General features: G+C 37.9%; 1 protein-coding gene across 26 annotated transcripts in view; it reads right to left on the bottom strand.

Annotated features, from left to right (window-relative positions):
- The window catches only part of TTLL7 (tubulin tyrosine ligase like 7), a 66,252-nt gene extending 43,063 nt beyond the window's left edge, over positions 1-23,189 (bottom strand). For 5 of the 26 annotated variants that reach the window (XR_015290368.1, XR_015290370.1, XM_086901587.1 and 2 more), the window contains exons 1-6: positions 22,769-23,164; positions 21,223-21,346; positions 2,627-2,802; positions 2,342-2,473; positions 1,323-1,444; positions 574-641 (exon numbers count right to left, since the gene is read on the bottom strand). Coding sequence is in view for 15 of the 26 variants with exons in the window: in XM_086901587.1 (XP_086757713.1) it covers positions 574-641; positions 1,323-1,444; positions 2,342-2,473; positions 2,627-2,651 (347 nt within the window). In the remaining 11 variants the exon portion in view is untranslated. Of the gene's footprint in view, positions 1-573; positions 642-1,322; positions 1,445-2,341; positions 2,474-2,626; positions 2,803-2,918; positions 2,985-21,222; positions 21,347-22,072; positions 22,321-22,768 lie in introns of those variants that run through there. The other 21 variants (XR_015290369.1, XR_015290371.1, XM_086901588.1 and 18 more) reach the window with 14 other exon arrangements.
- Positions 23,190-24,573: the final 1,384 nt, after the last annotated feature.

Genomic DNA, 24,573 nt, shown 5'->3' with positions numbered 1-24,573 from the left:
TTAGACAAATGAGCCTTACTGACTATTTTTTATATAAAGAGTAAGATGCTTCACGTTTTTTAAATTTGATATACACAGAAACACAGCCATTAACTATTTTAAACAAGTACTGTCACAGAATTGGTCAGGTTGGAAGAGACCTCAGTGGGTCCTCTGGTCCAGCCTCCCAGATGAAGCAGGGTTATCCAAGAGCACATTGCACAGCATAGTCCAGATGCACTATCCAGACACATAAAGTTATTTTTTTCTGTTCTACTGTTATGTGATAGTGGGTATATTATGTACTAGGTTTATTGTACAATAATTCAATACTCACCTACATTCTGCAATGTTTAGATAGAGAAGTGAACTCACATAATATTCCACTGAAGTCTACTGGAGAAATAAAGTAGCTCACTCCAATACTACAGATCCAGGATCATAGCTAAAGTTATTAAAGAACTTTGGAAATTATTCTTGATTCTCTCCTAGTTTCTTAATAAAAAAAAAAAAAGTCTCAAAAGCAATAGTTCTGTATATTTTTGCATTAAATACTACAGGTGGAAAACTTCTTAATATTAAAAGAAATAATACTTAGTCATGTTTCTTGCTAGAAAATCCTTTCTGCATATCTCTCCCATTCCTGGAAAATGGTTGATTCTCTGAGGAAGTAGAAAAAAAAGGAAAATTAATTGAGACTTTTTATTTTTTCTGGCATACCTAATTACAATCATTTAAAACATTCAACTGCATGCTCAGGCAAACACAAGTAGTGTTACATCTAAATTATTTACGATAATATCTTACACTATAATACCTATTCTTAGCAATGCTAAAGATGCTGCAAGTTTCTCTTCCATCAATAAAAGTGTCCATTAATTTAATTGCATATATGAGACCATCATACTTTTACTCACAAAGTGATCTAGAAACAAAGAATGCAAACATGAGGTAATGGTAAAAAAGGAAAATATTTATTCACGGGACTGTGGAGAGAGCTCTGGAAGTCAATTTACTGCTTCAAAGTTTATGAGAAACTTATAATTGATGTTTTATATCTTCTTTAAACTGACCAGTCACAATACTCAGCTGGCAGAAAAAAGCATGAAAGAACAGCCCCAAATATTTACACACCAGATTCCAATTGGTAAGAGCAAATAACTCTGGAAAAGAGAGCAGGATTTTAAGCTATGCAGTGGTACTGCCTTCATACAGCCTGGTTGGTTGTGGTTTGTGTGAGTTTTTTGTCCCCTCCACACAAATGGAACTGAGCAGTTACTGACAATTATGGTACATTTCAGAGTGAAGCTGTAACATGTCAAAAATCTTAACTACCACTGTACCTGATAGTTCCGCAGTTCAGCAATCTTCTCTTGCTGCACAGCACAATCACTCCAGATAAGATTTGCTGTTTCATCCTCATCACGCGTTTTCACAAATCCCATTTCTTGTATTACTACACGCACTGTGGAGAAATCACACACTTAGGGACTCTTTTGAATTTCTAAAATAGACTAATTTTTAACATTTGAAAAATCAATTAAGATTTTAAACACTTCCAATATAGAACCCTTGGTCTGAGAACAGTGTTAGCATGGCAAGCTATTTATCTTGCAATATTTCCATCAGTCTATTGCAAATCTGCCATTACAATGTTACAGCACCTTACAGTGAGGCAGGAATCTGCACAACCACTGATGGGAACTGCAAAGAGCTTCAAGGTATTCCCCAATCATCCAGCAAAAATCTTCTTGTACAACAGTTAGATTTAATCTTGGTTATGCCATAAGTTAATTTTAAACAGTGATGACTGTGTCACTGCAGATAAGGACAAAAATGCCTCCTTAGACAAGGTACAGTGTTGCAAATGCATGCATTTTAATTTTTTTTTAAAAAAAGACTGATTATGTGTCATGCATAACTCTGATTCTTGGAAAAAAATATTTTAGTACCAAACATGTAAATACAAAACATTAATGGATTTTATTGAGAAGCCTTTGTATAATAATTAGAGTATTTAACTTTGAATTTACACTGCTCATCTTTCAAGGATTTAAGTAAACTTCCAAACACATACATAACACATATTTGAAAGGTTTTTCCACAGCCTTTTTGATTACTTAAGTTTTTAAATTTTAATGTAACAAGTGGGAATTAATATGAGTAACAGATGGGGATTATAGATGCACGGTATCTAAAGCTATGAATTAAATGTTACAAGAAAACCCCAGGTTTCTTACAAAAGAAACTCCTTCAGAAATGTCTGTCAGCTTGATGCAAATTCCATTGATTCACTCCATTAACCAGTAACTGTCTCACATCAAAGGCTATCAGGTTGAAAACAAAATATGTAGCTTCCTACCAATTTCATATTTTGTGCCAGCAATATTGGCAGTGATGACTCCATTCTTCTTCTTCTTTCGGACTTTTCTTTTAATTGTGCTCTGATAGGGTAGTTCCGAACTCAAAGACAAAGGAGCAGTTCCATGGTTATCTTTGAAAAATAATATTGTAACTATCAGCATTTTTATATCTCAAATAATTTATACAAATTAACTAAAAATACAAACAGTACTCCATCACAATTTATAAATACAAGCATACTGAATAATTCATAGGATATATTAAAAATCCAAGACTCGCATACCTCCCTCATTAGGAAAGGATGGCATTATAACCTAGGATAGTGCAGAAATAGAGTTCAAATTCTGTTCCAAGTTCTCAATAAATGGTGAAAATGTCAAAGCCAAATTACTTAAAACTCCAGTCATGCCATTTCAGTCTCTGGTTGTAGAAAATATTAGTTCTGGAATGAATAGATACCTGTGTTAAAAAAATGTAAGAGAGACTTCGTCATAGACATATCCTGGGAAAAAAAATAAATAGCAGGAAACTAAATATGAAAACACTTTCAATTACATATATAAAGAATTGCTTACTTGAGAAGATTGATCAAGCTATTGTAAATATAAAATTTTGTTCATTGCTGTTCAATTATTTTCTTTCTGGAAAAATAATTTTGCAGAGTTAATTTTCAAAATGAAATTATATTATCTCTTTTTCTGATTTTCATTTGGGTACAGGACATTTTGGACATGAAAATAGGTAGCACTGAATTCAATCAATACTGCCACTTTCTATCTCCACAAAGGTCAATGAACTTAGAGTCATTTTAAACCACATTTTAAGTAAAAAATTAAAATCAGACATACTCTTTGATAGGTTTTTAGTACTAAATGGGAAATAACTGAAATCACACTAATAATCTGTTTCCTCTTTTTCACTTTTTAATGTTTTTTAAAGCAATTGTCCAATAATCATTTGATAACATGGCTGCAGTTTCATGACCACTTCATGACACAACAGACATAACTTAAAGACATTTTGGGTTGGTAAACATATAAATTTTCAGTTTTTCAAGTGAGCATTTATTTACACAAAATGCTATTTTTTACATCTATGGTCACACAAAATTCCTTTTTCTTTTTTTTTTTCCTCAATAAAACAGCACTACATGAAAAATCACATGTATTAAAAAGATTTTTAGATCAGCTTAAGCACATAAGAACAATGTGTTAAATATTAGGAAAAAAACCTTGGGAATACATCACTTCTAAACCCACTTCTACATGACTTTGGGCATGCAGCACTACTCTACCAAAGCCTGCAAGAAACAAATGCTGTCTTTGACAGGTGGTCTCAAACAAATTTACAAGTTTTCAAAGCATAATATAATATGTTACTGATATAATATAATAATATCATACAGTAACATATAGTATGTTACAATATAATACATTACTGATCTTTAAAAGCTTTCATTTCTTTTCTGCAGTTATATGTGTAGCTTAGGTTCCTCACACTAGCTTTAGATCAGTTTATATTGCTGCTTTTGGTGACTGCAAGACTTATTTAAAATAGTATATTTTTATATATATATATATATATATATTATTTAAAATAATTTATAGAGAGCATAAGGGATTTCTTCTACTATAAATAGCAGAAAATTACAGCAAAGTGAAATTCAGCCATGACTTATGATGCCAAATATACGTGGTCATAAGGCTGGACAAGATGTGCATTAACAAAACTACTTAGCATTACTTATAAATCCTTTCCTTTTTTTTTTTTTTTCTTTTCTGTGTGTGTACACACAACATAGGGGAGAGAGATATAAGTATGTTCTGGACAAGTCACCCATCTTTTAGGAAAATATAAAAGCAGATACTTTGAGCTGCAAGATCTAACTTCCTTTCAAGACAGACATTTACCCTTAATAGCCCAGTAATGCAAAAGGATAGAACAGTTTGTGGGTTTTTTATGACTGTCACAAATGTCCCAGGAGCCAAATTCTACTTTGTAACAAGACAAATCTCCCTCATGTCCATTTAGTGCCCCTGTGTATTTATCCATAAAGAACAGGAGATGTTTTATACACAGATACAATGTCAGACAGCACAGCAGTAACACCCAGCCATTTTGAAGTTTGAATGTTTTGGATGACATTATCTGAGAAGGTGGCCTGAAAGTCCTCGGGCCCACTGGCATACTAAAATTAGACACAGAGATGGGAAAGCAAAGCATTCGTTCTCCTTAAAACTGCTGTGAAGGAAAAGCAGTGCTGGGCACAGTGACTCACTGGCTATTGCATGGTATCTGTTTCTCAGGCTAAGAATACCACCAGAGTACAAGACATGTTTAGTTCCTGGGAATAATACTGAAGTACGTCTGTTAGCCAATTAAGGACTCCTATGAATGTAAAAAATGCCTGGCAGTTGTTTCTTTGCTGTACTGACTAAAAACTTTCAATAAATTTGGAAGAATGTTAAGAGGACTAACATTGCCCTATGAGAAACACCAGCCCCTTACTAATACAGCATAATTTACAATCCATGATATGCTAATAAAAAGTGAACAGCTCATAAAACTTTCATTCATTTTACACTCACAGGAAATTATCTGCCCAAAGTTACTATAATACACTGTATTCTGAAGGTGGACCATAAAATTCCAAACTGCACCACACTGCTGAATTACTGCTTTTCTTTAGATAGACACTATCCTATTCTTCTCAAAAGATTACTCTTTTGGGTCTAAATAGCATGTACCAACACTCAAGGTCCATGACCAATCAACTTTTAAGCACATATATATGAATTGATGGTAAAGATTTATGGCCACCTTTAGGGTATTCTAAAGATAATTAATAGATCAGCCATATGGAAAACAAAGTAATGGGACTGTATTCTGTATTCAAACTTTTGGATTTTTACTTTTCAAAAGCACTATTCCATACCAATAAAGTTAAAATTTATTCTGACCTAAGTTTGTGTATAATAATTCAAAATTATTTTACAATGGCTTGACTTCTCTTCAGTAGCCCATCCTCAATCAACCACTTCACTGAAAATCAAAGCACAAGCAGTTCTAAAACATGATTTTTCTAAAATATTTTTCATAGGATGAAGTCCTTCCCCTTTGTTCTTTTCCAAAGGGCAAATAAGGCCCAGTGAAATGGGACAGTCCCAGCTTTTCTTCCCACCATGTCAAGTGACAGATGAGAGACACTGCATCTCATCTGAGGGGATACATTACCCAGAGCAGTGAATTGCTGCTGTGAATTGTAGGCTAAGCCATGGGAGCAGTAGACTTGCCCCTGTTTAGACCTCTCTGCTTTGTGCAACCCCAGTGCAGTAATATGAGATGTTCCAATTCTAAAGCAAGAAAAGCTAACACCACCCTTCTGAGGAAGCTGCAATCTTCCCAGGTAAACTGCAACTGCTCCTCTAACTGCCCTTTAGATGAACAACTCTCTAACCAGAGGAATGGATCACTTGGCAGAGACAGGAATACACATCTCAGAGCAATACATGAAGGGCTGCTGCTGAGGGAAGGGAGCTGGAAGGAGGAAAGCGCAGTTGGACAGAGCACAGAGCACAGACAGGCAGTGCACAGGCCCTGGCAGCCACAAGCTCCTACGTGTCTTTTAAAATTCTGTAGAGAAGAAATCATCCCAAAATTACTTTGTTCTCTGACCCAGGTCCTCCCCAGCACCTTCTTCTATCTCACATCTGAGTTGTTATTATTGCCAGCCCTACTCTCAGGTCAGAGCACAGCTGAAGGAAAAGACTTGCAGCAGACTGCTCTGCAGGCAGCCTTTGCCGGTCACAGGCCAAAGCTGATTGCAGGACTCACCCAGATCGTGCACAGTAACAGCAGCAGCATTTTCAGGTTATGATTACATCAAATTCTGAGTCAGTTCTTATACCTGTGACAAGTTTTTGTTTATAAAGGAAGCGTAACCTATAACCCGTGTTCAGCTACAATAATGCGGAGGCATATCTCGCTAGTAATCTATCTGCCTGAGAGACCTGTTTCTAATAGATTGCTTTTAACAACATAGAAGAAAGCATTCTATTTTTGAACTGGGACTTTTGAAGCAAGTTAGCTGTCAGAAATCTCTGAATTCACTCTGAATTCACACTCAGGCAAAAAGGGATTGCAGTTCCTGCTGCATATGCCATTTCCCTCCTGAAAATCCTGATACACATAAACCAGTGAAGGTTTGTTGCTCAACCATACAGATTCAAGGGTAGTTTAACAAAAATGGTTAACATATAAATGGAGAAAGACTTGTGAAGAAGAAACGAGTGCATCTTCATCAGGTTAGCACATTCTTATACAAAAAAGCACTTTGACGAAAAGTGCTCTACAAGAAAAAAAGAGATGAGATGTTATCTTTACAGCTGTCTGACAAAGCTGTGACTGTAGGAGAGATACATTGCACACAGTCCTGTCCTAGAAAGGCCAAAAAGACAAAAACAAAAAAAAGAAAAAAGAGAAAGGGATCTTTTTTCCTCCAGGGACTGGAGAGGCAGGATACTCTTGCTGGAGAGGGAAGTGTTGTACATGGACAAAGAACATAGCAGATGCTCAAGTCCATCTAAAGGAACAGTCTGAGCAAGATATGAGAGTGCCTTGATAAAGAGCAGGGGACAGTGGAAAGAGGTGGTTTCAGAGTTAATAGAATTATTCTTTGACAAGTTGTAAAATATTCTAGAAACTCAAAAATTAATAGTATTTTATGCTGTAATACAAATTAAGTGTATCATAATAAGTTACTAATTTGCCTGAAAAATATTCTTCTGGCCTGGATTATATGTAGGTATTTTTAACAAATCCCTCTCTAATTTCCTTGGGTTTTTTTCTCCAGACTACTCACAAGTGACCTTTGCCTTTCATGAACCTTCACATCTTGATGCAATCTGGAGAGTTTTACTCTCTAAATAGTAATTGTATGTCATTAGACCCCACCCCCTTTTTTCCTCCCCAAAAAGTAAGCATCCCAGAAAAAGGTTTAATTAATCAGATCAAAAATGAGCAGGGAGAGTCAAAAAAATCAAACTGAAAATAAGGTAGTGCAATTTGAGAATCTCTTCCAAATAAGTCAATGAGATTCTTCAACCTAGTTTGGATCATACCAGTAACTAAGAAACCACAACTGTGCACCCTAAGAAAAAGAGCCTAGATTGCACATGAACATTTAAAATTATTTAATCTGATCTATTTAATCACTCAGAATGGTAGAATCATCTGCTACCAAATATTCCATGTTCCACACATCACTCAGTATACTGTATGTAATGAAAATTTCCTTCCTCGTAAGCAATTGTGCCACTACTGGTGCTCAGTGCTCCATGGGTTATACAAGTGCTTAACTTTACATACACGAACAGAAAACAAGACTTCAGATCTTAAGCCATGGTATATATGACAAGACCTCTCAAAGACAGCTAACATCCTACATACCTAGGTGAAAGGCTACAAAAATGGATTGTCAGGGTAATTTCCTGATTTTTTGGTACCCATTCATCAACAGTGGAGCCTTTTAGAACACATTTTCGAACTAGCAGACTGCTTTCCTCTGAGCCCATTAGTGCAATTTACTCAGTGCTGTCACAAGTGTCTGGAAATGCAGAGAAGATGGAAGGAAACACACGAAGTTCCTGACCTAAGGAGCTTTCACCATGAAATGGAGACACACAGGAGATAGTTACAGAACTGGACAGGTGACCACAGGGATGGAAGGACAATGTCACAGTGCTGCAATACCCACTCTTCACGCAGCTGGAAAATTAAATTAACAAAAATTTCACAAGAACAGGAAAAAGAAAGATGTGAACATAGTCTTCAGGGCACTGACCTAGCAAACATCTGAGTTCTGGGGTTTTTTTCAATCCAACATTTAAGTCAATTACCCTTAGACTGTGGAAGTCTGGACACACCATAGTGAGGGGTGTGCTATTTATTACAGTTGTGCAAACCTGTAATCTACTGTTGATCTGGAATTAAGACATAAAATGCAGATTCAAAATGAGATTAAGAAATCAGCAGAAATTATTATACAGAAAAATGTCTTTTTCAGTACCATGATGAGCAAGATAACAATTTTCAGTAATGAAACTGCAGAACTAAACACCTCCTGCCCTTTCATGACTTTTTTTAATATATGGCCTTATAAAATGTATGTTGAAGTGTTCCTGCTACAAACAAGCAAAGCAACCAGTTTTACTGTTACATGTTCAATGAACAATTTGAAGGCAAGTTCTCACTCTTAAAGAGAAATTCTATATGCAAAAAGTAATCTTCATTTTGAGGCTTGATATGTCAAAGTGACAAGTTTGTTTTTAAAAGGCTATCCATCAGCAGGCTTAAAATTGCATGTACTTAGGATTTGGTTTAAAATATTCTGAATATGTCAAATGAAGTCTATTAATTCAAACATCCTCCATTCTCACCGTCAGAGATGAGATGTTATACAGCAGTTCCTTCAGATAAAGAGAATGTACAGAGTTCTCAGGTGTTTGATTTGCTAAATGGACAGATGCAAGCTACAAAGGAATACAAAGATCATAATTTACACAACTTTTTTCCGAATCATGCAGTTCTGTAAAACAACTCTCTGAAATAGTTTATCTGAATGGCCAGCAATTCCAAAGCTTCTAACATCTCCCTAAGCCACCAAAGCAAACAACCAAGCCAAGCTATAGTGTGTTATCTTAAATGGCTGGAGTCTGGCCAGGAGATGACCCTTCAGTGCCTGCTCCAAGGCTCAGCAGCACACAGTGGCACAGAGCCCTGGGAGCTTTGCAGTGTTAGTTCACAGGAGATATTACTTGGGTCTTCTCCTGACTTTGCACTTCACCTCTTTGGATCGAAATTTTTCACTGTTTAATATCATAAAACATCTATGAAATGATAAGTGTAGAGTCTCTGATGCAGAAGACAGGAAATGGATTAGAAGCTGTTAAAATGGTGGAAGTTTCACATCACAGTTTCACAGGCATTAATCACTTCCTACTCACAAAATACAGAAATCATAACAGAGCACAGAAGCAATTTATTTTATTTTCAGTGTTGTCTTGAAATAATATTGCTTCTTTTTGCATTCATCCATTTTCCGAAATTAAACCTCAAGACATTCACCAAATTTAAATCAATATCAAATCTTCCAATTTGAAGATTTATTTTCTGTTTAAAAAATTACCTCCAAAGTGACTTTCATAGCAGAGCACACAATGTGATTATCTGTTAGCTCATTCTCACCCTTCAAAAGCCCTTTCTAATGTGATAACATATTTCAGACTGTTAAAAAATGGAGTACTGTAGAGGTTCATAGTTATAGTTTGAATATGGAACAAAGGCCATCAAAGAAAGTGAGACCAAATTAGAAAACTACAGTAAAAGGTCAAGGTTTGAATCTTTTACTTGTTCAGTACAACATGGAAAATATATTAATTGAAAAGGCAAGAGAAAAGAATCTGCATGACTTAGAAATCAATAATTCAAAAATTAAATGCTATGAATTTTAAATAAACATTATTTAGCATTCATAATGGCAAGGAAAAATATTGATGAAACATCTCAAACAAGCAAGTGTAACAATGCTCTTATACAGTAAAATCTAAATTTCAGAAAATACATATTTCTGTCACTTGCTGCTAAAAATATATCAGCTTTCATGTTCTACTCTCTGCCAGCAAAAAGCAGAGACAATGAACAGACCTTGTACTACTTCACTAAGTGTCAATAACACCATAAATCTGACAGCAGGACATTTCACTGACTCTGGAACATAAAGTATTCCTATCCCCTGATCAAAGTGAGTTCCACTGAAAACTGCTGAATGGAAGCCAATCTCTATTTATTATAGAACCATTATATACAACCAATTTTTAATATATTATATATATACATACAATATATATGGAATGGATTTCTATAAATCTATTATATTATATACAACCATTCTACCTTCATTTAAAACAGCACTGGTGTGCTGTAGGCATTTCCAGAGAAGAAACACACACCATTAGAGCTGCAGCCACAGCAGCTGTGCAAGTGAGAGCTGAGTGGCCGGATACCCACAGCCACAGGAGGGCTGGGTGCCCATCACCTCAAATGAATCAGTCCCTTGAACCAAACAGCACAAGATCATTTGTTTGCTTTGTCTTGAGGACCAAGTACAGGAAGCCACACTCATTAATGGACTGACACATGCTAAGGGCCCACACTCTGTGGTGAGACAGCCACGGCCTCTAATAAATGAAACTGATCTGATAATATCATATGATAATAATATATGAGAATATGAGAATATGATAATAATGATTCTGTGTTATAGTAATATTGAGGTGTGACATTAAAATTGTTGGGTTGGTGGGGGAGAGGTAAACAAGAGAGAGTTGAAGAAGAATTTGAGTTGTGGCACCTGTGGGAGCATGTCTGCTCTGCTTTTGACTTCGCAGTGTGCCATCCATGCTCTTCATTACAGCATGTCAGCACACACCAACAGCTATCACAGGGTGCTTTAAATTGTGTACACCACACACTAATCACTGCTGGAATTATACTACTCCTTTCTTTTTATATTATTCACTTCTCAAAAGATTTATTTCTCTAGTAAGAGCTAGAGGCCTTAGGGATCTACAAGATAGGACAATTTAACATTTTACATATATCAGCAGAGCTGTCTTAGCATAAAAAAGCACTAATCCTTTAATGAAGCTGATATGTTTGCAGTGATTCATCATATTATAAATAGACCTTGGGGAGAGATTTGCTAAGGATCTTGGGGAAGAAAAGAGAAAAAGATATCTTTAGACCATTCCCCCTCACACATCAAATTCTCCTTCCCTTGCTTCAAGCTGGCAGCATTGATTTAGTAGGAAAAAAACCTCAAGCTCAGGAACACAAGAACACAAATATGGTTAAATTAATTTCTACAGAGTTCTGTGTATCACAAGAGCCACACCTCAGCCCTGCATTGGTCTGCCTCATTTCATCTCATATTTTACAAGCCTGCAATTCATAAATTCATTTCAGCATCACTAGACATGGGCTGCAGTCTTCACACGGCTCATGACAGCTCTGATTAAAGATTACGTCATCCTAATTCACATGCTGCCACATAACATTGTTTTCTAGTTTAACAACAAGGATGACACTCCCACATTAGTCTGAAATTTTAAATTGGCAGACATCAGCCTGTAGTTTCAGCACCTGATGTGCAAATGTTACACGTAGACAATAATTAGGTCTTGAATAAGTCACCAAAAAGAAATTTCCTGCAGTCACAAGAAACATTTATTCAAAGGTTTCTTAAGCATGAACATACAAGGAAGATGCTCTTATATGATCACCAAATTCTTTATCACGTTATCCGGACATTACCAACTATGAAACCATTTGCTCAGCTCCAATGGCAATGCTTGTATGCTTGTATGAGTGTTGTTAGACCTCTAACATTCCAGTGACTGTCATATACTTGTACTCTGTAAAGAACAAATGACAGTCAGAAATATTCACAGCTGGCCTACAATATTACTGAGACTACTGCAGCCAGCACTGTGCTAGTAAGAATTTTCAAATAGCTGATAAACCAACCAGAAACCCCAGCAACTAAAAAAGATGCTTTCCTCCCCACAGCTTAGTCCTTGGGGTACCACTGATTTGAAAATATTTTTGCACATGAAAACAGGAGAGCATCAAACAGTTTCAAAAAGATGTGAGCCCTCAGAAGCTTCTTTAAATGAATTGACCTAATTTATAGAAATTCCCTTAAAAGGCTGGATTGGCTCCAAGCCCTCTCTGTCATTGTAGGGGATCTAAATGGAGCCACTGTCCTCATCGGTAGTGAGATGAGACTCCATTATCTTATAATAGGAATATTTTGGCAAATACTGCTCACCTGTAGAGAAATACAGCATGTAGTCACAAAGCCTAGAAAAAAGAAGTCTTGAATATTGATCCTAAACTGGATACTTTGAATACACAAAATAAGAGAGAAATATGAAGTGCACCATACTTTATACGCACTAGCTTTAATTTTTATTTAAAACATGAGAATAGCCTACAAAAAGTAATTTAATTTTCTGGGATTTGCTTGAACTCATAGGATCAGGATAATGTACTTTCTGAATGATAAGTACAGCATTACAGAGGTAATGTTGTAGTATTCAGTAATTTATTAAGTAATCATGCGCCATCTCTGAGCTGCAGAGCCCATACTGACAATAGCAGCAGAGCTTTTTAATGTAGTTTAAAATAATTCCAAAATTTGAGGAGATAACTGCCCTAAGTATGACTATTCCTACATTGCTTTAATAGCAGCAGAATCACAGAAGCAGTATTCCAAATGTGGAACAATATCACAGTTAGTCCTGTCCTCATCCATCTTGGTTGAGTCCCAAAAGGCTACACTTAAAAGTAAGTGGTTCTGGTGTGTTTGTCTTTTTTTTTTTTTGTCTTTTTTTTTCTTTTTCTTTTCTTTTTTTTTTTTTTTTTAATGAAAAGAAAAAAGGAAAGTGTTGATTAAGATCAAGAGATAAGAGCTAAACTTGAAAAGTATTCTGAAATAAAAGTCCTCAACCAGAGGCTGGAGCAGTGAGATATTCGATTAATTTAGCAAGGTTCAATTTTTTTCCATTGCTTTAATCTTACATTTCTTAAAGGTGCATTCATAATGAAAAAGAAATGCATATCTTGCATAGTCAGATGCACCCTGGCTGCAAAGCTAACTGCTTTTCAAATACTCAAAAAACCCAAATACATTAATTTCTTATTATGTTATAGCAACATACATCACTGCCAGCCAAAATGAAACATGACTGGGAACTGAGCCACATACTTTTTTTTTTTTTTTTTTTCATTTAATCATATTAACCTAGGCAGAAATTATGACATTTATTCTGTTGTGTTTCTGACTCTCTCAGACATATCATACTCTTCACACTATAGAAGAATATTTGTAGCCAGAGAGTAGCATATTTGCCTTATAACCACAGATAAGGAAAAAAGGAAATGCACCAGAGTCAAAGGCATTTTTAAATCTAAAGATAAGGAAAAGTTATAACACAATAACAAAAACAATAAATCTTTCAGAAAAGTTTCATTTAAAGTGTCAATACAAATGAGAATGGAGGAGATCTCAACTGACATAGCAAATAGAAAAAAAAAAAGGAGAATAAACTGGCATTCATAGTTGGCTATTGGTGCAGGACTCTAAATATTTCTTCACAAATGTGAAATTTCTCCCCAATTTTTTAGCTCCTTTGATTGCTCAAAGGAAGAAACATCTTTCTTCAAGAAATTTCCCAGTTCCATAATTCTGAAAATACATACAAAAATTACAAATTTTTTCTCAAGTCTAACATGTAAATGAGATCAACCATACAGGATTTTCTCTGTAACCTAGTGAAGTAAATATAGATATTTCTATTGACTTTTCTGGACTTTAGATCATGATGTTTCAGTTCCAGGATGGACTTGCTGATGACAAAATTCAGAATTATAATTAAGACTCTGGTCTTATCCACATCAAAACTAGAGTCTGTTTAAACCAAACTTTCATCACTGTAGAGATTACAGCTCAGGCTTACTGAGTTGCCTCCAAATTTCTCTCTTTCTTGACAAAGATTACAAGCTTCAAGTATCACTTTCAGAATTGCTTGGCTGTCTAGAGGCAGGACTTTGTATTACACAGCTTGTGCAGGATTCACATGTTTCGATACAGAGATTACTGTGCAGGTGATATATAGGTATCACTGACACAGAAAATGCTTCATGCTGCTCTCCACAGAGCAACTGGACAATTCTGTCTGACTAACAGTTCATAATTTACTGCATTCAGTGGATGCTCCTGAATCTAGTTCTCTATTAAAGGATGGATGAGAAAAAACATAAAAATAAAGAAAAGGAACAAGAATTCTGGAAAAATAATTCATTGCAAAATATATGTGGTGGACAGAACGCATGAGCATTCAAACTGAAGACAATAAATTTCAATTAACATAGTCTGCAGTAGAGTGTCATAGTGAAAAATATACACAAAAAATCACAAACAAATAAAACCTTTGCAGCAGCATGTGGCAGGATGATATGCCAAATTCTTCTGCATACAATTACTGATAGTGCAAAGCATTTATTTATCGTGGATTTAGCTGACAAGATTACATTGCAGAATACATAGTCATGCCTCCCAGTGATACAGAAACAGATTTTAAGTAAGTCTGGAGTAGAAGTAGCAAAATCACTCACCGTTAGTGTTGCATTGCTACATTGAAACTATCTGAAGTGTCAGCCCCCTGGAAACAGATTTTTCTATCAATAATTTACAGCTGATACAGTTTCAGGCAGTAATACACCAGGGGAGGACCGGCTGAAGCAGCAGCAGCTCCTTCCCATTTAGCCAATCTCTAGAACTTTTTAGATGTCTTTCTTAACCCTTTCTAGGTATTTTCTCCCTGTGTTTTAGGTGGCAAGACAAAGGCACAATATATGCTATAAGAAGAGAATGCATTTTTTCCCACTTTACTTAGTGACAAGAGTTGTGGAAAGAAAATCAGTAGGATTTAGAAATAACAATAAGCTAACAAAAAGTAAAATCTAAAACCAGAAAATGACTCAGTGACTGGAAAAATATATAACAGGGATATGAGATACTGTAACCTGGAAAATGGTTTCTCCAAATATAGAATTAAGATGTTAAAGTCACAATAACACAAGACACTGGTAGAGAAGAAAGCTAAAGTTAATAATTTGCAATAAGAAAAAAGATTCTCAGTCCAGGCTTGGACCAATGAGATCTGAGCTTTGAAATCAAAACTATCTGATTTCAGTGAAGCCAGCATTACAGTCTTATAGATCAATTTTTAAACCAAATTAAATACCAAGTGTAGTAATGGAAAGAGAAAAGGTACGTTCCTTACTGTAATAGCTGTTTCTGTAGTACTCTGAAACCATTCATATTCCTCAAGTGAGGTTGTTTTCTTTTACAATGTCAATTTATACCAATAAGAAATTGTTTTCTGACATCTCTTCAAAAGATGGTTTTTCTTTGTCATACTATTCTTTTACATTGAGAAAAGATCGCTCTGATTTGACAGCTCAGTACATTTTAATGGACTGTGGACCACAAAGGATATTTGACAATATAAGGTTTGGAAAGTTCCTTTGTTCAAATGGATTACTCTTCCCACACACACACACACACAAAAAAAAAAAAAAAAAAAAAAAAAAAAAAGCAAAAACAAAACACCAAAAAAGAACAGCCATGGAAGAAAACTGGAGATAAAAAGTGTGCTCCCTTTCTTTTGCATTAGTTTTATAGGAGCCAGGCTCATCAGATGCACCAGACAAGACTGCACTACTAGTGCCATACCTATCCTATAAGGATGTGATACCTTAAGTTTTAGCTTTCATATTTTCCAGATTCTGTCCTGTATTAGTTTATAACTCTGAACTTCATATAAAGTGTTAGCAAGTTCTCCTCACAGTTTAGTTAGACAAAACAATTCTTTTCCAGCCCGAGAACCAAGGACACCATTGCAGCTTCAGGCCCCAAAATTATAAAGAGTGAATTGAGGAGGGAAATCTGGGAGGATGGGACTTCATAACCTGAAGCTGTAATTGGACAATTAACCCCAATATGTAAATTTACCAAAGCTTATAAAAGTGTGAAAACTCATGACCCATCATCCATGTTGGGTATAGCCACGGTTGGGCTCTTGTACTACCCAAGGTGTAGCCTTTGAAGACCTTTATAATAAATATCTACTTTATTCCTTTAACACTTCTAGCGTCTGTTCTAGGTAGCCTTTCAAGGCATCACATGAAGTATTATGGATAGATTCTAGTGAGATGGGAAAGGATATTTTCACATAAACTGTTGGTAGTTCTGCTAGTACAAATGCCAGCCTTTGGAAATCAACTGCAGGTAGGCCCTGTCTGGGGAGCAGAACGAGCAAAGGCTACAATGTATGCAAAACACATTTCCCTTTACTTCCTACCCTCTTAGTTTGCAAATGTTAAGAGCAGAAGCTCTCTCAGAACAACAGAGAATGTCTCTCCTACTTGTCCATTCAAGAGAAGGATTAAGGCCTCTACTTCAGTCATGATTAGCCAGGTACATTTTCCAAAATTTAATAAATTACTTCAAGGGCTTCAAAACAGTAGGAAATTATAGGACAAAACTTAATGAGACCAGCTTAGATACAATTTCATGTGGAAGAATAGAACAGGGAGTGAAATCTGGACACCTCTCCTGAAGTCCCTTCCCACAGATGACTTTTCCCTATAGCCCCTCATACTGTCTTGGTTCCAGGTGTCTTAAAGCCAGCTGTTGCAGTGACTCTGCTGCAACTGTACCACTAATCTACTATGCTCAAACAACTGGAACTCTATTATGTATACATATCCTATGACTGAGACTTTTTATTTATCAATGAAACTAAACGATGTGTTGGCCATCTGTGTCAGACCTTCCTTAAACACATGTTCACAAGAATATATCTTCTTTTTTATTTTCATTTCTAATAAATTTTATTTCATTTTCTCATAAAATATCAAAGACTGGCTTCCTATATATGTTTGTTTTTCTGAGTGTGGCTTTTGGCAAAAAGGCCACAATGTCCTTTCATTTTCTCTCCATACCTGGAGGCAACAGAACAAAGTAATATATAGGCTTTTTTAATTGATTGCTCGAGGTCATTAACTGCATAATTTCTCAACCAGTGTCCAGACTTTCAAATCTAACTCTGTATTGTTCCCTTACTAGTCTTCTGTTTCTCCACTTGTGGATGCTCCTCTGGGTCAATATCTGTCACTGTCTAAGCTGAGTTGCCAAGTAAGCACCACACCTCCACTCACTCCCTTGCCCACCACCTCAATCTCCCAGGATGGGTGAAAGAATTAGAACTTAAGTAAGAAAAGCCATGGGTTGAGATAAAGATAGTTTTCTAGGGAAAGCAAGAGCTGCATGCACAGGAAAAGTAAACAAGGAATTCATGAACCACTTCCCATGGGAAGACAGGCATTCAACCATTCCCAGGAAACCACAGCTACACCATGAGTAGCAGTTTGGGAAGACAAAAGACAACACTCCAAACATCCCCCCCTTCCTCCTTCTTCACCCCTCTTTATCTGCCAAGCATGATGTCATATGCTATGGGATACCCCTTTGGTGGGTTGGGATTTGCTGTCCCAGCTGTGTCCCCTCTCAATTTCCCATGCATCCCCAGTCTCCTTGCCAGCATGGCAGCACAAGATGCAGAAAAGGCCTTGGCTCTATGTAAGCTCTGCTTAGCAATAACAAAAACATCTCTTATCAACATGGTTTTCAGGACAAATGCAAAATGTAGCCCCAAACTATGTACAGTTTGAAGAAAATTAACATTTCCCCAGACAAACTCAGCACAATATCCTAGAGGATTCCCAATTCTATGAACTGGAAACAGATTTGGCTTGAAACAGCACTGATTCCTCTATCTCCCTGCTTTATTTTATTCACTGGATATCTCCTTTCCATCCTCAGAAACATTTTCAGTAAATGCTCCCATTTTTTAAGTGGCTTAAAATGTACCAAAATCATGTTCTCAGATAATTCTTGCTCATTTTTAGAAAAAAAACCCCAAACCTTTTTATTCAAATTAATGCCTAATTGTTAAAGCTCACTAGGAATTTATAGTCTTTCAAAGGCTTCAATATGACATAAAAAATTAGGAAAATATTATAACCTTCTAAAACCCCCATGAAATAAAATGTAATTCAAAGGGTAGTTTTTCCTGGGTGAGTAAATTGCACATCCTTGAGACTTCTTTCACCAATAATTCATATGAAGTGTTTTTGCATGTTTCTCCCACCTTTCACACCACCAAGAAAAGCTTGGAAGAATAAAACACTATTACAAATTCACAGAAATTTCATGTTCAATGAACACTAAACACTTGAGAACCACCCACAAAAGCATAGAAAACACAGTCTTCTATCACACAGCTCTATTCTTTATTTTTGAAGAAAGGTTCACTGTGAGCAAGCAGGTAAGAGTGATTTCCCCATCAAATCTCACAATATTCTGTCCTGTAAGTCCACTTGTTTTTTGTGGTCATAATCAGTATCAAGATCTTCACCTGCAACAATTCACTATTAAGCAACTGATTTAATTTTCTCATACTGTATTCTAGTGTTTCCACTGCACCCTATAGGGATATAACTGTGTTTGCTTTCAAGTGCTAAAAATAAAATAAACACATGTCAACCCAAGGACAAAGTTGAAAGGAAACATACTTTAATGTAACCAAAGAAGAATATATTTAGCATTTTGCTACTAAGCAAGGATGAAAATAAACATGTCAACACATCGCTGTGTCTAACTGTGCAACCCACACCCTACTCAACACTTTCTGCAGCATTTATTATATATGAAAAGTGGATTTAGTCTTCATTTCTTTCTTCTGAAGAGTGACTGTTAGTACTCTGTTACTACTGCTGGCCACAAAGGGCTCCTGAACTGCAGTGTAAAGCACTTCCATCCTTTTAGGCAGTCAGTTTTTCTATCAATTAACAGTTATGTAGCCATCCAAGGTGCATTTGGACAGTGGTGCATATTAAACTTCAATTTGGAATCCTTCCAAAACCAAATACAAGCGTAAGTGGGAAGTGGCACAACATTCGCTCCACTCCAGAAAGTGAAAAGTGATCCCTAAATCAGAACATTTCCTTTTGTCTTTCTTTCATTATTATTGTTAATTTGGGCTCTCTGTAAAGTACTTCCTCCGTTCCCAGAAATAAATGTTCATAAAAACCCCATGCAATTATAATTTTTTAATATTGCCTTTGAAACAATGTAGATCTACATTTTAACATTTTCAATTATCTGAACTTTAATTTTTAATGCTGGGAAAACAAACAGTACAATTGTATACAGTGGTCTTCATTTTGGAGATCCTGTATTCTGATTAAAGCTGATATTGAAAGCAAGAACCATTATGTCTGCTTTACTTAACCTTTCAAAACACAAAGCCAAACATTTATTCTAGTATGTTTGAGTGTGTTTCCTGGCATATAGAATTCAAGGCAGAGCAAAAATTTTGGTAAATGAGTATAAATTAATGTGGTAGAATTATGAAAGTCTATTGTACAGCTGTATGAACACTTCAGAGAGAAGGCAGGGATGAAAACTGGGAAATGTTCTTAGCAAAAAGCTATTACTTTAACCCCTACAGAACCTGCAGGTTCTTGCCTTCACTGCTATGAACAAGAGGATTCCGTAGACTGGGGCACTATGGAATCTCCTGGTGTGAAAGATTCTGGCTCCAAGGGGTTACAATCCTGGAACAGGAACACTTACTCTAATGCCCACCAGGTTCAAAGGCTGACTCCTTAAGAATGTCACCTCTTTTGTCACATATCTATTCAATTGCAAATGATTCTTTTACCCATCAGTGTAGTAGACATCAACAAATTCCATTCTAAATTTAAAAATACATTAATATTTTAAATATTAATGTTAAAAAGGTTCACTGGTTCTGGTAAACTTTCCAGGAAGCTCATAAAGTCTGCAAAAGGAGTAGTTGCAAAGTATCATTCTGGCAGGACTTTAGGTAAGCATTAATGGAGCTGTAAAGAACTCCTTGTGCTTAATAAGGGCCATTTGACTTCCATCAGTAGGATTCAAATGGCCCCAATTAACTTCTACTTATGTAGAAAATAAAAATTAATCGAGGGCTAAGTATTCTGAAGTTCACAAGGGAAAAACAAAATCCAGCTAATAAGCTCCAATATGAATGCTGTGATACTTGCAGTGAAATTTCTTAGCTTTGAAATTTGTATGCACCTTTCCAAATAAAATGAACTCCATCTTTTAGGCAAATCCAAACTATTCCTTTGTCACTCAGATCATTGTAGAGTCACTGTGTCAATTATGGATGATGGAAATACCTCATCGAAAAGACTGGCAAGCATTCATCTTTTTTGTCAGGGACTGATACAAGGCCTATCAAAAAAAATTCAGTGTCTTCATGACTTAGGATTGCCCCAAAAGCCACAACACTTCAAGGCAGTAATAATACTTGGAATTTTCTGAAGATTTGTGGAAACATATAGAAGTGGGAAATTAGCATTGCTGGTTTCTACAACCTTAGCACAAAATTTTAAAAACATTAGTAACTCATATCAAAAAAATTATCTTTAAACATGCTGCCATGTGTATTTTTTAAGACAGAAGCTTTGCAAAAACAGATGCAAGGTAGCTTGGAAGATGTTATCCATTTCTCTATTTCAGACATTCACATTTCATTTCAATTTCTTGTTTCCTAAGGATTTACATACTTAGATTAATGCATTCTCAATTAGTATGAGACATCTGCAAGTATCTACTGAATGTAAAAATACTCCTTAACACAACATTAAAATAGAGGCAAAAGAAAAATGAAAAAAGAAAAAGTGCAGAACATTAGAAGATGTGGAGAAATTTGCCATATGTATCCTGCAGAAACTTTTAAAATTTAAAATAAATATCCATGGATGGAGATTCAAAATCAAGAAATCATACTTCAGTCATTCTTGATGCTGACAACTCAGAGCAAACGTATTCAGCAGTCAGCATCAGTCTGCCACATTTCACCTTCAAAATTCTATTTATGGCTTTCATAACTGTGATAAATAGAAACATACAGCATTAGAAACCTCTTGGAGAAAAATCCTAACTATACAAAAAACTGCAAGATGGCTTTGTGTCTAACTGCTTGTTGATCAATTAATCTCCTGGTTCTTCACTTGTCCACAATTAAATCTATGCTGCCAATTTACCACTATCAGCTTTGGAAGAACATGGGAACAAATTTGGTTGCAAACCTGAGCTCCAGATCACTAAAATTACTGTTAGATTACTGGAATAATTACCTAATAACTGCTGACAGGCTTGATCTCCTGGCCACTTCTAACACTCCAAAAGTGCTGGGCAGATCCTTTTAGAAATATGTGGAATGTATCCAAACCATGAGAAATCTAAAATAGGGGCATTTTTCTAAAAAAAAAATTAATAAAATTAAAAAGTGACAACTATTTTTCTAGACTTTCTCGCATAATATGGCAAATACCTGCAGGTAAAAACATATTTTGTCATTATAATAGAAGTCACATATTCTATATTAAATAGCTCATGTAGCTTTCTGAAGCTTTGTAACATTTTTCTCCAGAGAATCTTGCTTCAGAAGAAATAGTTACATATGTTATCACAGACATTATATTTACTCACCGCATAGAAAAACTGCTGGCATAACACCTGCTTCTCTAATTTTTTTGTTTGTTTGTTTGAACTATCATTGACACATCTTATTTCTACTAAAACCCCTATCACAGCACTTAAAACAGGGGTAAAAGCTTCTACAGATGCCAAGTCACTGTGTATTTTGAGACACTCTGCAGTATTTGGGGGGCAACCAATTTTCACAGAGAAAAGTACTTCTAATCGTTTCTGTGTGGAAAGAACCAGCAGGATTTCTCTGAATACTATTTAGATAGGTACTAACACACTGGTTAATTAATGAGGGATTTAGACAGAGAAGTATATTGAACTAGGGGTGAGTGGGATGTGTGTTTTTGGTTGGTTTAGAGGGGGTTTAAGAAGGAATAAAATCTAATTTTGGCACTCAAACTGCAAATGCATAAGAAAGGCACAAAAGTGATCAATACTGAGACCTTAAGTCAGTTTCACAGAGTTCAGCATCAATTGCTTTTTCCTTTTGCTTACACTTATGTGTGGTTTCAGCAGCAGAAATTCAAAAAGATCCCAGAGATTATGGGCTTCTAGCTAAGCACAGAAAGCACAGGAAGATATTTGACTTGCATCTCCAGAGATTTAACTTGTTCTACATTTCAGTCTCCACTGGGTACCACTGCCAAAAGACGATCCCATTTTAACCTTAACTGGCTCTAAAGAGACCTGGCCGTACATGCGATACGACCCGCACAGACGATGGGCTCCGCATGCAAAAACTGGGGGGAGGGGGGCGAGAAGAGAAAATTAATACCTTTAATCCTGACATGCCTCCTGGTTACCTATTCCTCACACTGCGACACGCGCAGTCATCCTCCCTCCCCGCGCCAGGGCTGCCCGCTGCATTGAGGAAACTTCCCGAGGGGCCGCAGCCCGCGGCCCCGGGCGGACAGCGCTGCTCCGTGTGCCCCGGGGCGGCGGGGCTGCCGGCACTTCCCCGCGCTCCCGCCCCGCAGCATCGCCCCGAGCCGACGACAGATCCCGTTCCTGCAGCCCCCGGTCGCCCAGCACCGCGGCAGCCCCCCGGCCGGACACGGCTTCCCTTCCCCGCCGGCGATGCTGAATCACGGCGGGCCGCCCCTCCGCCGCCTCTCCCCGGGGGTGGCAGCCTGTCCCCCGCCGCCGCAGGAGGAGATGTCGCTCCCGGCCGGCCCCTCACCCTGACCTCACCTGCCGGGGCGCGGGCGGGCGGTCCTGGAGCGCTCCGGTGCTCGCGGGCGGCGCGTGCTGCGCCTCACGGGCGGCGCGATCCCGGGCGGGGCGATCCCGGGCGGCAGCATCCGCGCCGGGCACGGGCGGGAGGAGGAGCGGGAGGTTACGGCGGGGAGCCGGGACAAACCATTCCCTGCGAGGGGGCACCGCCGGCGGCCGGGCGGCCGGGCGGGGCGCGGAGCGCGGGCCCTCCCACACAGGTACGTGCGAGGATTGCACCCAAGGGGCGGCGGGCGGCGTCCGCGGAGCGGGGCGGGCGGCGCCGCGGGCGGGAGCAGCACTGCCGGTCCGTCGGTGTCCCCCGCCGCTCGCGGTGGATCGGCCCGCGCTGCCTCGCTGCCCGAGGACGCGAGCGGACCCGGCGGTCGCGGGCCGCCCCGGGTGCTGCCCGCGTGGCCGCCGGGAGGAGCGGGGCGGGCCGCGCCGCCCTCAGGGCCGGCTGCGGCCGTCTCCCTTCGGCCCCTCCGAGCCGCGGGACGCGGAGCCGTCTCCGGCTGCCGGGAAGCGCCTCAGGAACCCTGCGCAGCGCTCCCCGGCAGAGGAGCCCCGCGGGCGGCCCGAGCGCGCCCCACCGTGAGGCGCCGGGAGCCTCCCCGAGCGCCCGCGGGGCCCGGCGGCGCGCGAGGCCGGGGCCGGTGGAGGCGCCCGCGGGCCCGGAGCTGCCGGCGGTTCCCTGCGCACAGCCCGGCACCTGCCCGCGAATCCGTGCCCCTGCCCGCGGCCCCAAACGGGTTTTTTCCTCTTCCCCTTTGGACCCGTAGCCAAATGTTTTCCTCCCGTGTGCACAACCGCTGTTTGCCGCTCTGAAAGAGCCATTTCGGGCTTTTCCTGAAATACTTTGCAGACTCACATAGAGGCACGTGACCTAAGCAGATAAATGCAATAAAGATTGGAAAAAATAGAGAAACGCTTGTCATTTTTTATTTTTTTTAAGGAATTTATCAGAAGAATAAAAAGTTTCACTAAAAAATTACTTAAAGAATAAATAATAAAATCCCAAGTGAAATTTAGTCAGTTATCTCAGTAGATTATGTAGTATCCTCTGTGTTTACCAAGGTTAGGAGCCCAATGCACAAGCAGCAGAAGTCACCATGGCAGTTGATTTCAGCTGCATCATGTTTGCTGTGGAACTAGCTGTAATCTTTTATTGACTTCTTCTGGTTTATTAATTAATTATCTTACTTTGTTCATACTATTATGTTCTTACATCACACGTTCCTCACTACTACGTACCTTTAAAATCAATTCCAGTCTAGTCTTCTCTGTACAATCTCTTGGCTAAAATAAGAATGTCTACAGCTACCTTTTTAAGGCAGTTATAAATATATTCAGTTGGCTTTGTTTCAGGTTTTCTATTTCTTGGTCATAAAGAACCGAAATAAAGTAGACAATGTTAAATGAAAATGAAAATTTAATTGCAACGTGATCAGCATTAAGTTTTTTTACTGTATTTTAACATCTTTTGAGGTAAGCTAATACTTTAAGAGGAACAGATTGTGGACTTTTTGCAAATGTTAAAATTATTATTAAGGACAGAAAACCACATGAAAAATCCTTTAGGAAATCCTAGAGAGATGTCAGGCTGTTTTCTCATGTGTGGTATCAATTTGTAGCTTGTAAAGTTGAAGAATTTATTTTTTACAGATATGGTATTTTTCATTGGGTTGGATGACAGATTACATTGTGGTTTTCTACGGTTATACAGAAATTGTGATTTATTTCCCACTGAAATGTTTGTTGGGCCTTTCAAAAATAAAAAAAGA

The sequence above is a fragment of the Cyanistes caeruleus genome, chromosome 9 (genome assembly GCF_971803275.1).
Source record: "Cyanistes caeruleus chromosome 9, bCyaCae1.hap1.1, whole genome shotgun sequence".
Lineage (NCBI taxonomy): Eukaryota > Metazoa > Chordata > Aves > Passeriformes > Paridae > Cyanistes > Cyanistes caeruleus.
Note: the sequence above shows the minus strand (reverse complement) of the source record. Positions and strands in the feature narration are given on the sequence as shown.